Genomic DNA, 13,880 nt, shown 5'->3' with positions numbered 1-13,880 from the left:
ACATTTTAATATTGAATTTTACAAAATATATAGGACAACACCGGAAAAACACCATCCGCTGTCCGAATGTTTGCTCACTGTATATATAGAGAGAGAGACGGTCAGAGTCAACTTGTTCGTGACGTCATGTGTTTCGCGAATTTCGGTTTGTAACCCGAAATTTGTTTGTACGTTAAGTTGAAAAAAATCGCTCGTAACCCAAAATGTTTGTATGGTAAACCGTTTGTAACTCAAGGGTCTACTCTATGTGGGTCTAACACCAAAATTAAATCCTTGTATATAATTATACTTAATAAATATACAGTGGGGCCAAAAAGTATTTAGTCAGCCACTGATTGTGCAAGTTCTCCTACTTAGAAAGATGAGAGAGGTCTGTAATTTTCATCATAGGTACACTTCAACTATGAGAGACAAAATGAGAAAAAAAAAATCCAGGAGATCACATTGTAGGATTTTTAAAGAATTTATTTGTAAATTATGGTGGAAAATAAGTATTTGGTCAATAACAAACAAGCAAGATTTCTGGCTCTCACAGACCTGTAACTTCTTCTTTAAGAAGCTCTTCTGTCCTCCACTCGTTACCTGTATTAATGGCACCTGTTTGACCTCGTTATCTGTATAAAAGACACCTGTCCACAGCCTCAAACAGTCAGACTCCAAACTCAACCATGGCCAAGACCAAAGAGCTGTCGAAGGACACCAGGAAGAAAATTGTAGACCTGCACCAGGCTGGGAAGAGTGAATCTACAATAGGCAAGCAGGTTGGTGTGAATAAATCAACTGTGGGAGCAATTGTAAGAAAATGGAAGACATACAAGACCATTGATAATCTCCCTCGATCTGGGGCCCCACGCAAGATCTCATCCCGTGGGGTCAAAATGATCATGAGAACGGTGAGCAAAAATCCCAGAACTACACGGAGGGACCTGATGAATGACCTGCAGAGAGCTGGGACCAAAGTAACAAAGGCTACCATCAGTAACACACTACGTCGAGAGGGACTCAAATCCTGCAGTGCCGGGCGTGTCCCCCTGCTTAAGCCAGTACATGTCCAGGCCCATCTGAAGTTTGCCAGAGAGCATATGGATGATCCAGAAGAGGATTGGGAGAATATCATGTGGTCAGATGAAACCAAAATGGAACTTTTTGGTAAAAACTCAACTCGTCGTGTTTGGAGGAAGAAGAATGCTGAGTTGCATCCCAAGAACACCATACCTACTGTGAAGCATGGGGGTGGAAACATCATGCTTTGGGGCTGTTTTTCTGCAAAGGGGACAGAACGACTGATCCGTGTTAAGGGAAGAATGAACGGGACCATGTATCGTGAGATTTTAAGCCAAAACCTCCTTCCATCAGTGAGAGCATTGAAGATGGAACGTGGCTGGGTCTTCCAGCATGACAATGATCCCAAACACACTGCTCGGGCAACGAAGGAGTGGCTCCGTAAAAAGCATTTCAAGGTCCTGGAGTGGCCTAGCCAGTCTCCAGACCTTAACCCCATAGAAAATTTGTGGAGGGAGTTGAAAGTCCGTGTCGCCCCAAAACATCACTGCTCTAGAGGAGATCTGCATGGAGGAATGGGCCAAAATACCAGCTACAGTGTGTGCAAACCTGGTGAAGACTTACAGGAAACGTTTGACCTCTGTCATTGCCAACAAAGCTTATGCTTTCAGTGGCTTTAGCACAATCAGTGGCTGACTAAATACTATTTGGCCCCACTGTAGTTTTATCTTTGCTAGAATGGCCCCCCTTATTCATAAAGTCCATAGGAAAAATCTGTGGAAACAGCTTGTTTAATTAACCAGTGAAGTCATTTACCATGCATTAGGTCTGTTTCCGTTTGTTTGGAATGCAGCCAGAATTAGTATTTTGAAAAGATTATAGAATGCCTTTATTTGTCATATACACCGATTAGGCATAACATTATGACCACCTTCCTAATATTGTGTTGGTCCCCCTTTTGCTGCCAAAACAGCCCTGACCTGAGGCATGGACTCTACTAGACCCCTGAAGGTGTGCTGTGGTATCTGGCACCAAGATGTCAGCAGCAATTCCTTTAATTCCTGTAAGTTGTGAGGTGTGGCCACCATGAATCGGACTTGTTTGTCCAGCACATCCCACAGATGCTTGATTGGATTGAGATCTGGGGAATTTGGAGGCCAAGTCAACACCTCAAACTTGTTGTGCTCCTCAAACCATCCCTGAAGCACTTTTGCTTTTGGCGGTGGACAGGGGTCAGCATGGGCACCCTGACTGGTCTGCGGCTATGCAGCCCTATACGCAACAAAATGTGATGCACTGTGTATTCTGACACCTTTCTATCAGAACCAGCATTAACTTCTTCAGCAGTTTGAGCTACAGTAGCTCGTCTGTTGGATCAGACCACACAGGCCAGCCTTTGTTCCCCACGTGCATCAATGAGCCTTGGTCACCCATGACTTTGTTGCCAGTTAACCACTGTTCCTATCTTGGACCACTTTTGATAGATACTGACCATAGCAGACTGGTAACACCCCACAAGAGCTGCAGTTTTGGAGATGCTCTGACCCAGTCGTCTAGCCATCACGACTAGACCCTTGTCAAACTCACTCAAATCCTTACGCTTGCCCATTTTTCCTGCTTCTTACACTTTGAGGATAAAATGTTCACTTGCTCCCTAATATATCCCACCCACTAACAAGTGCCGTGATGAAGAGATAATCAGTGTTATTCACTTCACCTGTCAGTGGTCGTAATGTTATGCCTGATCGGTGTATACATATACACATATACAGTACAATGATATTTTTATTTTTCGCATATCCCAGCTTCTCTGGAAGCTGGGGTCAGATCGCAGGGCCAGCCATTGTACTGTGCCCCTGGAGCCAAGAGGGTTAAGGGCCTTGCTCAGAGGCCCAACAGTGGCTGCATGGCAGAGCTGGAATTCGAACCCTCAACCTTTCAGTTAGTAGCCCAAAGCTCTACTTTCGATTAATAGCCCAAAGCTTTACTTCATTTATGTCACCAGTGTTTCTATATGATACCAGACCAACCACAGCTGTGAACATGGTAAGTGGTTAGCAAACATAAATAAAGAACTAGAATCCCTCATTTAGGCTGGACTGCACAGCTAGGCTAGATGGAAAAACACCCTGCATCTCTTTTCATACATTAAAATACTGCATATTGCAGTAAATAAAGCAGTATTTATTAAATGTGTACTTTTTTTACTTTTGCTCGACATTAATCCTGAGCTCGCCTGAAAGAAAACTGCTTTTTGACTCACCCTAAAGTAGCAATAATTGCATTAAAAAACCTCGTGTCTGGATCAAAAGTGGAAAATGTGAAAAATTTCCAATTAGTGAGAAGTAAGACTAAATACAGCCAGTTCTTGAAGGTCTTCTGTCTCTTACGGAAAGTAAAATGAGGACATGGACTTACAGTATAAAAGCCGACACTTTATAATGCCAGAAGGCTGAACGGCTACATAATGACTAAAGATTTGTCGAGTGTAATGGAAACACGAAGCCTTTTCATGAATTGCTCAGTTATTATTATGTCTGGCCAAAGGCAATTCAAAATGTCTACTTTATGTAATTAGCTGTAGCTTTTTTATTATCTCTGTACTCCTATATAAACACTCACATTGTCTCTTTCTCTGTTTCAAAGGCATTTCACCCTGAACCAGAGCTCTGGTCAACTGAGCATAAAGAGCGGTACACCGGCAGGCGTGTACAGGCTGCAGGTGCGAGTGGCAGATAAGACTTGGCCTGATGTCACCTCCTCAGTGCAGATCACGGTCAGGGAACTGAAGGAAGAGGCGCTGCTCAATGCTGGTTCACTCCGAATATCCAGTGTGTAGTCTTTCTTTATTTCTTTTGTGCAACCCTTACTTATTTTATTATAAATCTTTCTAGAAAACCCCAAATCATTTCTCACTAAGGGTTGCATTCTTTGTGGACTTTTGTGCACAGGGGCATAGTCATGCTACACCAGAAAAGTCTTTTCACCAAACCACAAAGTTAAAAGCATATTTAATTTGTAGAATTAATATTATACACCAGTTAGCAATGGATGTTGTTTAAACACTTGAACCCAATAAATAGGAGTGTTGTTCACATACTTTTGGTTATGGATGGATGATAACTAGCTTCCTTGATAATGCTGTTTTATTCTATTGCAGATTGTTTGCTATCTTTGCTATTGGTTGAAAATACCAATCGTGGTAAAGTTACCAAGCCATCACTAACAAATTAAACTCCATTACACATATGAGTTTACATGCTTTTAGACAAAAATAAGCTAAAAGCCAGCAGTTACTTAAATACAGTTGCTGGATGATGGAAAAGTAGGTTAAAGAAATAAGAAAAAGAAAATAGATGGACGTTTTAATGTTTCAATATGATTTAATCATACAGCCAGGCACCCAGGTGGCGCAGCGGGATATTCTGAACTCCTCGGTTCGAAACTAGTTATTGCCACCGGTTGGCTGGGTGTCATCTAGCAGGCATAATTGGCAGTGTGTGCAGGGAGGGATGACCGGACTATTTGGGCGGGGTCTTCAAATGCTATCCCTGATTGGCGGATAGATGCGCCTGTGCAGAGTGCATGGATGGAAAAGGGTTCTGTTAAGGGCTGCGCATGGGTCGGAGGAGGTGTGAGGAGCAATTTACCCTCCTCAACTGCAAAACATCAGGGATCCTCAGCAACAGAAGACAAATTGACTACACTAAATTGGGAGAAAATGGAAGAAAATGCATAAAATATAATTAAAAGAAATCATACAGCCAAAATAACCTGAATGTTTTTGTTTAAAATAAAGTGAAGTGATTGACATGGCTGAACCAATGTCTTGAATTGAAGCAAGTCCATTAGCCCTTTGATGCACAAGCTAAAACCCCTTCTAATGCACAACATGGGTCAAAAATGACCCATATTCATCCATTCTAGAATATTTTCATATGCACATTTGTCAGTTATTCATGTCTTACGCTGTCTTAGCTAATAAAAGCGATCTATGCTAGAATATGTAAACAGCTAGCAAGCAAATAGTATTGGACATATTCAAGATTCAAGAGCCTAATCTTTGGTTGTCTTTCAAAAGATCAGTAAATATGTTTTTGACTACAAACACTTACAAATGTCAGTAGTTTCTGTCAAATTCCATAGTAAATACTATTTTTGACCCATGTTGTGCATTAGAAAACAAGTTAATTGAAAAATTCATGGAAGCTTGAATGACAAAATTAATTTATTGCAAAGATATAGAAAATAAAAACTCAGTTGGGTCACTTTTGACCCAGGTTGTGCATCAAATGGTTAGAGGGTCACTTGTAAATTAAGGAAACCTTGAAAACCTTGAGGATAGTTTGTTAAGAGAAATTGGTGAACAATTAAACCACAATGCTGCAACAAGCTAAACACCCACCCAAAGCTTTGCAACAAACTACTCTTATCAAAATCTGTGTGAGACTACATTGGGTGTTCAAATCAAAGTGGCCTTATAGTAATTGAAACTGCTGGTGTGTATTTATGTCTAGATCTAACAGCGGATGAGTTATTCCGGTCTTCTAATGGTGAAGAGAGTCTCTACCAGCGTCTGCAGCATCTGCTTTCTATGTACCTGCAGACAGATCTGGAGAATGTACACATCTTCAGCCTTGCTAACAGCAGCCATCCCACCCAGAAACACCTTAACCTGTGGTTTGCTGCTCATGGCTCTCCCTACTACAAACCTGAAAAACTCCATGGTGCTGTGGCTATGCACAAGTCCAAGGTAAGAGAGCGCACACACACAATTTGTATTTACATCTCTCAGTGAGTACCGACAGCTACTAACGCATTACACTTATACACAGAGTGACAATCTGTGCCAGACTTCATGAATATTTCATAGCCTTGTAAGGTATGACACAGCAGGCTGCGGCCATGACGAGTGAGCTGAGAAAAGGGGGAGTAAGGGAGGGACAGCAGGAGAGGATAAATGAATCAGTAAATCAGGTGGGAGTGGGAGCTCATCACAGCTGTGTGAAGCTGACCGTCTCCTCGTGTTGTTTATGCGTAGGGCTGGCAGGTGATCTGAAAGCTTTACAAATGCTTGTAATGAATGTGACAAACTGCCCTTGACCGTGGATTTTAGCCAATCACACACACTCAAACAGATTACCCTGTGTGAACTCGGATGATGGTCTTATTTCTCATACCAACCCAGCAATAATCCTGTGATGTGGTACTATCAATAGACATTTTATAGAGAGAGCTGCAAAAACCTTCTTGCATTTTTTATGAGTATTAAAGAAAAAGTATTATGTATTAATATTATTAAATACAGGTAATAAATACAGGTGCTTTAATTCTTATGGATAATGAACCACTAAGCCACCTCTGTTAAATAAATAGAGGTTATGCTTTATCCTGGGGCTTTCTAACAGGTAGTTTAGTATGACCCAATGACATGGAGTGCATTTCCAGGTAATAATAATGATTAATCTTAGCAATTTACCAACAATTTTAAGAATTTCATTGTTTTGGTGTTTTCCAAAAGCCTTTTTAGCCTCCAAAATTATGAACAAGTATTAAGTAGTTCTTTGTTGACTCCACCTCTGCATCTGCGGTGGCAAGGCACCGCCAGTCAAAAACTAAACCTCAAACCGGTTTACAAACATTTTCATTATTATATCACCAAAAATTCACTATGCAAATATGTTTTATACAAACTAATAACTAATAAGTATTTAAAATATGGGTGTAAAATAATACATATATTTTATGAGTCAGTCCAGAAGCATGGCAACCCAGCACAAACAGAATTTTTCCACAACTAAGCCAAATGCTAGAAGAATTAAAAAAATTACTCGTTTCCAGAGCTCAGGGAGGGTCAACTAAATCTGTAAATAAAGAGACAGTCATTGGTTAAGTTATAGCAACCTTACTTGGTTTGATTTGTAGCCATTTCTTTTTTAACTGGAACACATGTATGAATTTACTCCCACTAGTACTACTAATTTAATTTGTTTTGTTTTATTTAAATGCTTACATCAGTAAATAATCTCCTGTAGTGTAATCCAGTTATTTAATTTGTTTTACATCAATCAAATGATTTAAACCCTGGATTAAAATTGAACACTGTAAAAGCAAAGGCCTTTACAATGGGAGACTGTAACGTTACCCACTATACCATGAGACACACAATCAAAGTTAATTTAATACCAGGAACATACCAACTTCATAAATCTAGCTAATAGATTTGAGTTTGTGTAGTCAGTGGATGTAGCGTACTCAAGGTGCCGGTGCCGTTGCCGTGCGCAGAACCAGTAAGTCAGTAAGTTTTTTAAATTAGCAGCCTCTATCGTTTTTAGGTAGAACTGCATCTGAACTTTAAGAAATACCTTGTACGTTATTTGCCTCAATACTCTTACATTTACTAGTGAGTTAAAGTGCTACTTTAGTTATGAATGGTTTCGGGAAAGACTTTAAGTTAAATTAAAGAATGTTCTTAAGTAAAAGAGTTATGAACGTTTTACTCACCATGCTTGAAACATTCCCCCAGATTCTCCCAGTATTAGGAAGCTGGGTCTTTATCTCAGCATACGTACATTTCAAATTTTGAAGACTGAAGTCTCTAGGTATTTCTCTGTTGCAGCTGGAGTCCACATTGGGTGTGAGCATACTGCAAGTGGGTGTGGACGAGTGTGCCTACACGGACTGCAGTTCTGCAGGTGGCTGTTCCAGCAGGGTGGTGTTTGGTGACACCCCTTCAGTTCTGAACGGTGGTAATGTTTCACTAGTGTCTGTCTCAGCCACAGTTACAGCTCAGTGTGGCTGCTTAGTAAGAGAGAAACAGCACCTGTCCTGCTCCTCCTACCCCCGCAACCCCTGTTTCAATGGAGGCACCTGCCTGGATACAGACATGGGCTACAGGTCTGTATAAAAATATGCCAATGTGTATTGGCTCTATGGTGTTTGGATGAGTTTTACAATTACAGGACCAGTACATGTTTAAATGTAGGTAATGACTTGTGGACCTTACCCTTAATGTAAAAAAATTTACCTTCCCTAGGTGTAAATGTCCACCCATGTTTGATGGTCCAGAGTGCCAGCAGACTAAGCACACATTTCTGGGAGATGGCTATGCCTGGTTTTCACCCATTAAGCCCTGCTTCACAAGCCACATCTCTGTGGAGTTCATTACAGAGGCAAGTGATGGCCTGCTGCTGTACAACGGCCCTCTCAGCACCCCCCAGCCTGGAGACAAGCAAGACTTCATAGCACTAGGTACATTATCTATACCAGTAATGGAACTGTAAATGAATTATTGAGGATTAAGGAAAAGGATGAGGGCAAAAGTTGCATTTACCTGATTTACCTGATTTTCTTCCCATTTTGCCAGTCACAGATAAGATACCAACTTAAAATCAACAACCGCTCGTGTGGAAGTGAGGGCTAACACATTATTCCTCCAAGACATTTGAAGCCACTTGTAGTCTTTTTTAAGCTGATGATCATGCAGTCATAGTACAGCTTGGTAGCGTCATAAAAGGGGAAAGATGAAACACAAGTTTAAGCATTCTAAAGACCAACAAAGGACTTGGTTTCATTACATTTTACATTTTTGGCATGTAGCAGATGCTTCTAACAAAAGCGACTTACAGTTGTGACCACAAACATTGCAAGCAATTGAGGGATAAGTTTAGGCATTCTAAGGACCACTGAACAAGTCTAAGGTCCTTTCTGGTGTGGCAGGTCTTACTGCCACCTCTGGATTAGCCTAACTGGGGTTGCTCTCTTGTACTCTTCTGTTTGTAGATGACTATGGCATCTTTGGGATTATAAATCATAACCATCCACTTTCAGGCCTGTCCCCCAGTTAAGTTTTACTTATCCTCTAACCTTGTCTTCCTCTCGAAATGCCAGCCATGATGCCTAAATAAGATAGCATCTTGATTTTCAACATTTAGCAGATGCCTTAATCCAAAGTGACTTACGATTGTGACCATACACAGTTCAAGCAACTGAGGGTTTAGGGCGTTGCTCAAGGGTCTAACAGTGGCACGCTGGCAGATGTGGGGCTTGACCAGTCCAGTATCTTAACCACTGAGCTACCACTGTCACTCAGACAACATGGTTTTACTACATTTTACATTTACTTTTTTGGCATTTAGCAGACCAGAGCGACTTACAATTGTGACCTCATACATTGCAAGCAATTGAGAGTTAAGGGCATTGCTCAGGGGCCCAACAGTAGTGGTGATACATTCGGTTCATTTTATGGACTCGGGTTAATCTGAGTCACTCAGTAATGTGATCCGGTTCACTTGAGTCACTTGCACTGACATCTTGATTGCAATTGATTTACTGCATGAAAATGCATCCAAATATCACTTGTCTTCCGTGCACTCATCTTCTGTAAATAAATCCTTCTATCTCATTTCTCTTGTCACCTCACACAGTCAGAGGACTCATAGGATTTGGGTTAATTGATTACTGATTCATTACAAAGATTCGAATAATTAACCCGGGTGATTCAGGAACCGCCCAGCTCTTCCCAACAGTAGCTACACTGTAAAAAATCTGTGTTTGGTTATGTTCTGAGAATGTAAAAATAAATGTTGGCACAACATGAATTATTGAAATAGTTGGTCCAAAAACAAAAAAATGTGTTGTGCCGTCAGCTGTAGTAGTTTTACTCTTCAACTTAAAATGTTAGGTTCAGTAAACGAGTACAACTGTGTTCACTCAACATTTCAAGTCCAATGAAAAAAACTGATTTGGGTGAGCAACAGTGGGAATGAGGAAACTAATGCGCATGCGCACCAGAGGGATGTCTTCGCGCCAGTTTTTATGGAGAGAAGAGGACTTTCAAACAACCGTTTTATATTAACGAGAAGATTTCAAACAAACAGTAAGTATCTTAACATCATTACATCTTATACACGAACTGAAACTGAACTGAAAGCTGGAGGACGTTTCCATCATTTTAATGTTTTTAAACGTAACTCCACATGCCACCACTACCTCTTTTACTTTGGTCTGAATATTAAATAACTATAAGTATACTGTTAAGCTGTGATAAAACACCGTATCAAACTGGTGATAGAGCCGTGTCTATTAAGGAACCCGACTCTTACACTGTTAGCGAACCGACTAAAATTACTTTGCATTTTACTCAAATATTTTGGAAGCCTGTTGAGTTACTGCATTGTAAACAACGTTAAAGCAACTGGATGCTGCTGTCAGATGCTTCTGCATCCACATACGTGTGTGAAACGGTGACTTTGCTTTTATAAACGTTGTTAACAAACCGTGGTGTATAGATATTTTTAGCTGTTAAAACGAGTGGAGAAATTCTAAACGCAGCACATTATGTAAGTAAAAAGCATTAATTAATTCATTTAAGTTGAGTAAGCGTTGTTAATCTCTGGGGAATCTAAGCAAAGATTTTTACGTGCTGACTAACGTACTACAAGTACCATTTTATACTGCAGTTAAGCCAGCCTCCACTTCGAAATGCTCAGTCAAATCAGCCCCCACGTTGTTTCTAAGGATGTGCGTATACTAAACATTACGGTAATAGCATCTGGTAAAACTGATAAAAAAAGTCACTGACAACCTGAACGTGACTACATCAGTTATAAATATATCAGTTAAAAATATATAAATATATCAGTTAAAAATATAAAAATATATCAGTTAAAAATATAAAAATATATCGGTTACAAATATACTGTACATATAAATATCACATATAATAATAGTTAATATATATATATATATATATAAATATAATCAGTTATATATCAGTTAAAATATGAATATATCATCTAAGAAAATACATATATACCAGTTAAAAAATATATATAAATATATTAGTTAAAAATATATAATTATATCAGTTAAAAATATAAAAATATATCAGTTAAAAATATAAAAATATATCGGTTACAAATATACTGTACATATAAATATCACATATAATAATAGTTAATATATATATATATATATATATATATATATATAAATATAATCAGTTATATATCAGTTAAAATATGAATATATCATCTAAGAAAATACATATATACCAGTTAAAAAATATATATAAATATATTAGTTAAAATTATATTAATATATAAGTTAAAAATTAGGGCTGTCGAAGTTAACGCGATAATAACGCATTAACGCAATCTCAATTTAATGCGATTAAAAAAAATAGTGCCGTTAACGCAAATTCTAGTTCATGTTGAGACTTGACTGGTAGAACCAACGTTTTAATGTCGGACTTGCCACCGTTGTTCATTTGCGGTTTGTTAAAATAATATAACTGAGCGTCGTAGGGATGCACTTGCATAATAAAGAAATAAATACACGCTATATTCACAAGTTGTCGGGAGCAAAACACTTTATTAACTTAATCTGTTACGGCACTGAATACCGGAGTCAAGCACGCTAGTCCATGAACTATGGAAGCCCCAAAAGGGTCAAAACACACTCACTTCGTGTAGAAACGTCCACTTTTCACATTTCACTTAAAAAACCTTGTTTTCTATAACATTTACACAGATTTTATTTAATGCGATTAATCGCGATTAACTATATGAAATTCTGATATTAATCGCGATTAAAAATTTTAATCGTTTGACAGCCCTATTAAAAATATATAAATATATCAGTTAAAAATATATAAATGTATCAGTTAAAAAATATGTAAATATATCAGTTAATTGTATTTGGGATACAATTTCAAGCTTTAAAAAAAAGAGTTGCTAATAACCTGACATTATGATTTTACTTTAAATTTAAAGTCAACTAAAATTTAATCGTAGCTCTTTAATTTTTATTGTTATTAAAAGAAATCTACTTTCCACACAACAATTTTACTTTTTAATGATAGTACACCATTTGTAGATGTCACTCAGTTAATATCAAGCAATTCTGATGTATCATTTTTAAATACAGGCCTTTATTTCAAAATGATAGATCAGAATTGCTTGATATTAACTGAGTGACATCTACAGATGGTGTACTATCATTATGAAGTGGAATTATTGTGTGGAAACTAGACAATTCCTTTTTAATAACAGTCTAGAGTTAAAATAATGAACATTTGACAATATAAAGGCCTTTATTTCAAAATGATAGATCAGAATTGCTTGATATTAACTGAGTGACATCTACAGAAGGTGTACTATCATTATGAAGTGGAATTATTGTGTGGAAACTAGACAATTCCTTTTTAATAACAGTCTAGATTTAAAATAATGGACATTTGACAATATAAAGGCCTTTATTTCAAAATGATACATCAGAATTGCTTGATATTAACTGAGTGACATCTACAGGTGGTGTACTATCATTATGAAGTGGAATTATTGTGTGGAAACTAGACAATTCCTTTTTAATAACAGTCTAGAGTTAAAATAATGGACATATGACAATATAAAGGCCTTTATTTAAAAATGATACATCAGATTTGCTTGATATTAACTGAGTGACATCTACAGATGGTGAACTATCATTATGAAGTGGTATTATTGTGTGGAAACTAGACAATTCCTTTTTAATTACAGTCTAGAGTTAAAATAATGGACATTTGACAATATAAAGGTCTTTATTTCAAAATGATACATCAGAATTGCTTGATATTAACTGAGTGACATCTACAGAAGGTGTACTATCATTATGAAGTGGAATTATTGTGTGGAAACTAGACAATTCCTTTTTAATAACAGTCTAGAGTTAAAATAATGGACATTTGACAATATAAAGGCCTTTATTTCAAAATGATACATCAGAATTGCTTGATATTAACTGAGTGACATCTACAGATGGTGTACTATCATTATGAAGTGGAATTATTGTGTGGAAACAAGAAAATTCCTTTTTAATAACAGTCTAGAGTTAAAATAATGGACAGTTGACAATATAAAGGCCTGTATTTCAAAATGATACATCAGAATTGCTTGATATTAACTGAGTGACATCTACAGATGGTGAACTATCATTATGAAGTGGAATTATTGTGTGGAAACTAGACAATTCCTTTTTAATAACAGTCTAGAGTTAAAATAATGGACATATGACAATATAAAGGCCTGTATTTCAAAATGATACATCAGAATTGCTTGATATTAACTGAGTGACATCTACAGATGGTGTACTATCATTATGAAGTGGTATTATTGTGTGGAAACAAGAAAATTCCTTTTTAATAACAGTCTAGAGTTAAAATAATGGACATTTGACAATATAAAGGTCTTTATTTCAAAATGATACATCAGAATTGCTTGATATTAACTGAGTGACATCTACAGATGGTGTACTATCATTATGAAGTGGAATTATTGTGTGGAAACAAGAAAATTCCTTTTTAATAACAGTCTAGAGTTAAAATAATGGAAATTTGACAATATAAAAGGCTTTTATTTAGAAATGACACATCATATTTGCTTTCAGGTTATTACCAACTCTTTTTTTCAAAGCTTGAAATTGTATCCCTAATACAGTTTGCAGGAAGAAATAGGTTTTTTGATTTTTTTTCATTTTTAACTAATATATGTATATATTTTTTTAACTGATACATTAACATGTTTTTAACTGATATATTTCTGTATTTTAACTGATATATTTATATATTTTAACTGATACATTTATATATATTTTAACTGAAATATTTCTATATTTATAACTGATGTAGTCATGTTCAGGTGACTTTTTTTTTATCAGTTTTACCAGACGCTATTACCGTAATGTTTAGTATATGCACATCCTTCGAAACAACGTGGGGGGCTGATTTGACTGAGCATTTCGAAGTGGAGGCTGGCTTAACCGCAGTCATTTTATTAGCATGTCATTGCTTGTGTTAATATGCATTTTCTTAGACATAAATGGGGCTCTGATATTATTAT

At 37.2% G+C, this 13,880-nt stretch overlaps 1 protein-coding gene across 1 annotated transcript in view; it reads left to right on the top strand.

The window, feature by feature from the left end:
• Positions 1-13,880, top strand: part of si:dkey-22o22.2 (neural-cadherin) — a 170,289-nt gene that overhangs the window by 139,516 nt on the left and 16,893 nt on the right. Inside the window, exons 20-23 of the mRNA XM_062992304.1 lie at positions 3,649-3,833; positions 5,520-5,755; positions 7,622-7,899; positions 8,039-8,253. Coding sequence (XP_062848374.1) covers positions 3,649-3,833; positions 5,520-5,755; positions 7,622-7,899; positions 8,039-8,253 — 914 coding nt within the window. The remainder of the gene's footprint in view (positions 1-3,648; positions 3,834-5,519; positions 5,756-7,621; positions 7,900-8,038; positions 8,254-13,880) is intronic.

Source organism: Trichomycterus rosablanca, chromosome 3 (assembly GCF_030014385.1).
Source record: "Trichomycterus rosablanca isolate fTriRos1 chromosome 3, fTriRos1.hap1, whole genome shotgun sequence".
NCBI classification, from domain to species: Eukaryota; Metazoa; Chordata; class Actinopteri; order Siluriformes; family Trichomycteridae; genus Trichomycterus; species Trichomycterus rosablanca.
The sequence above is the reverse complement of the archived record's forward strand: the minus strand, read 5'-3'. Positions and strand labels throughout refer to the sequence as shown.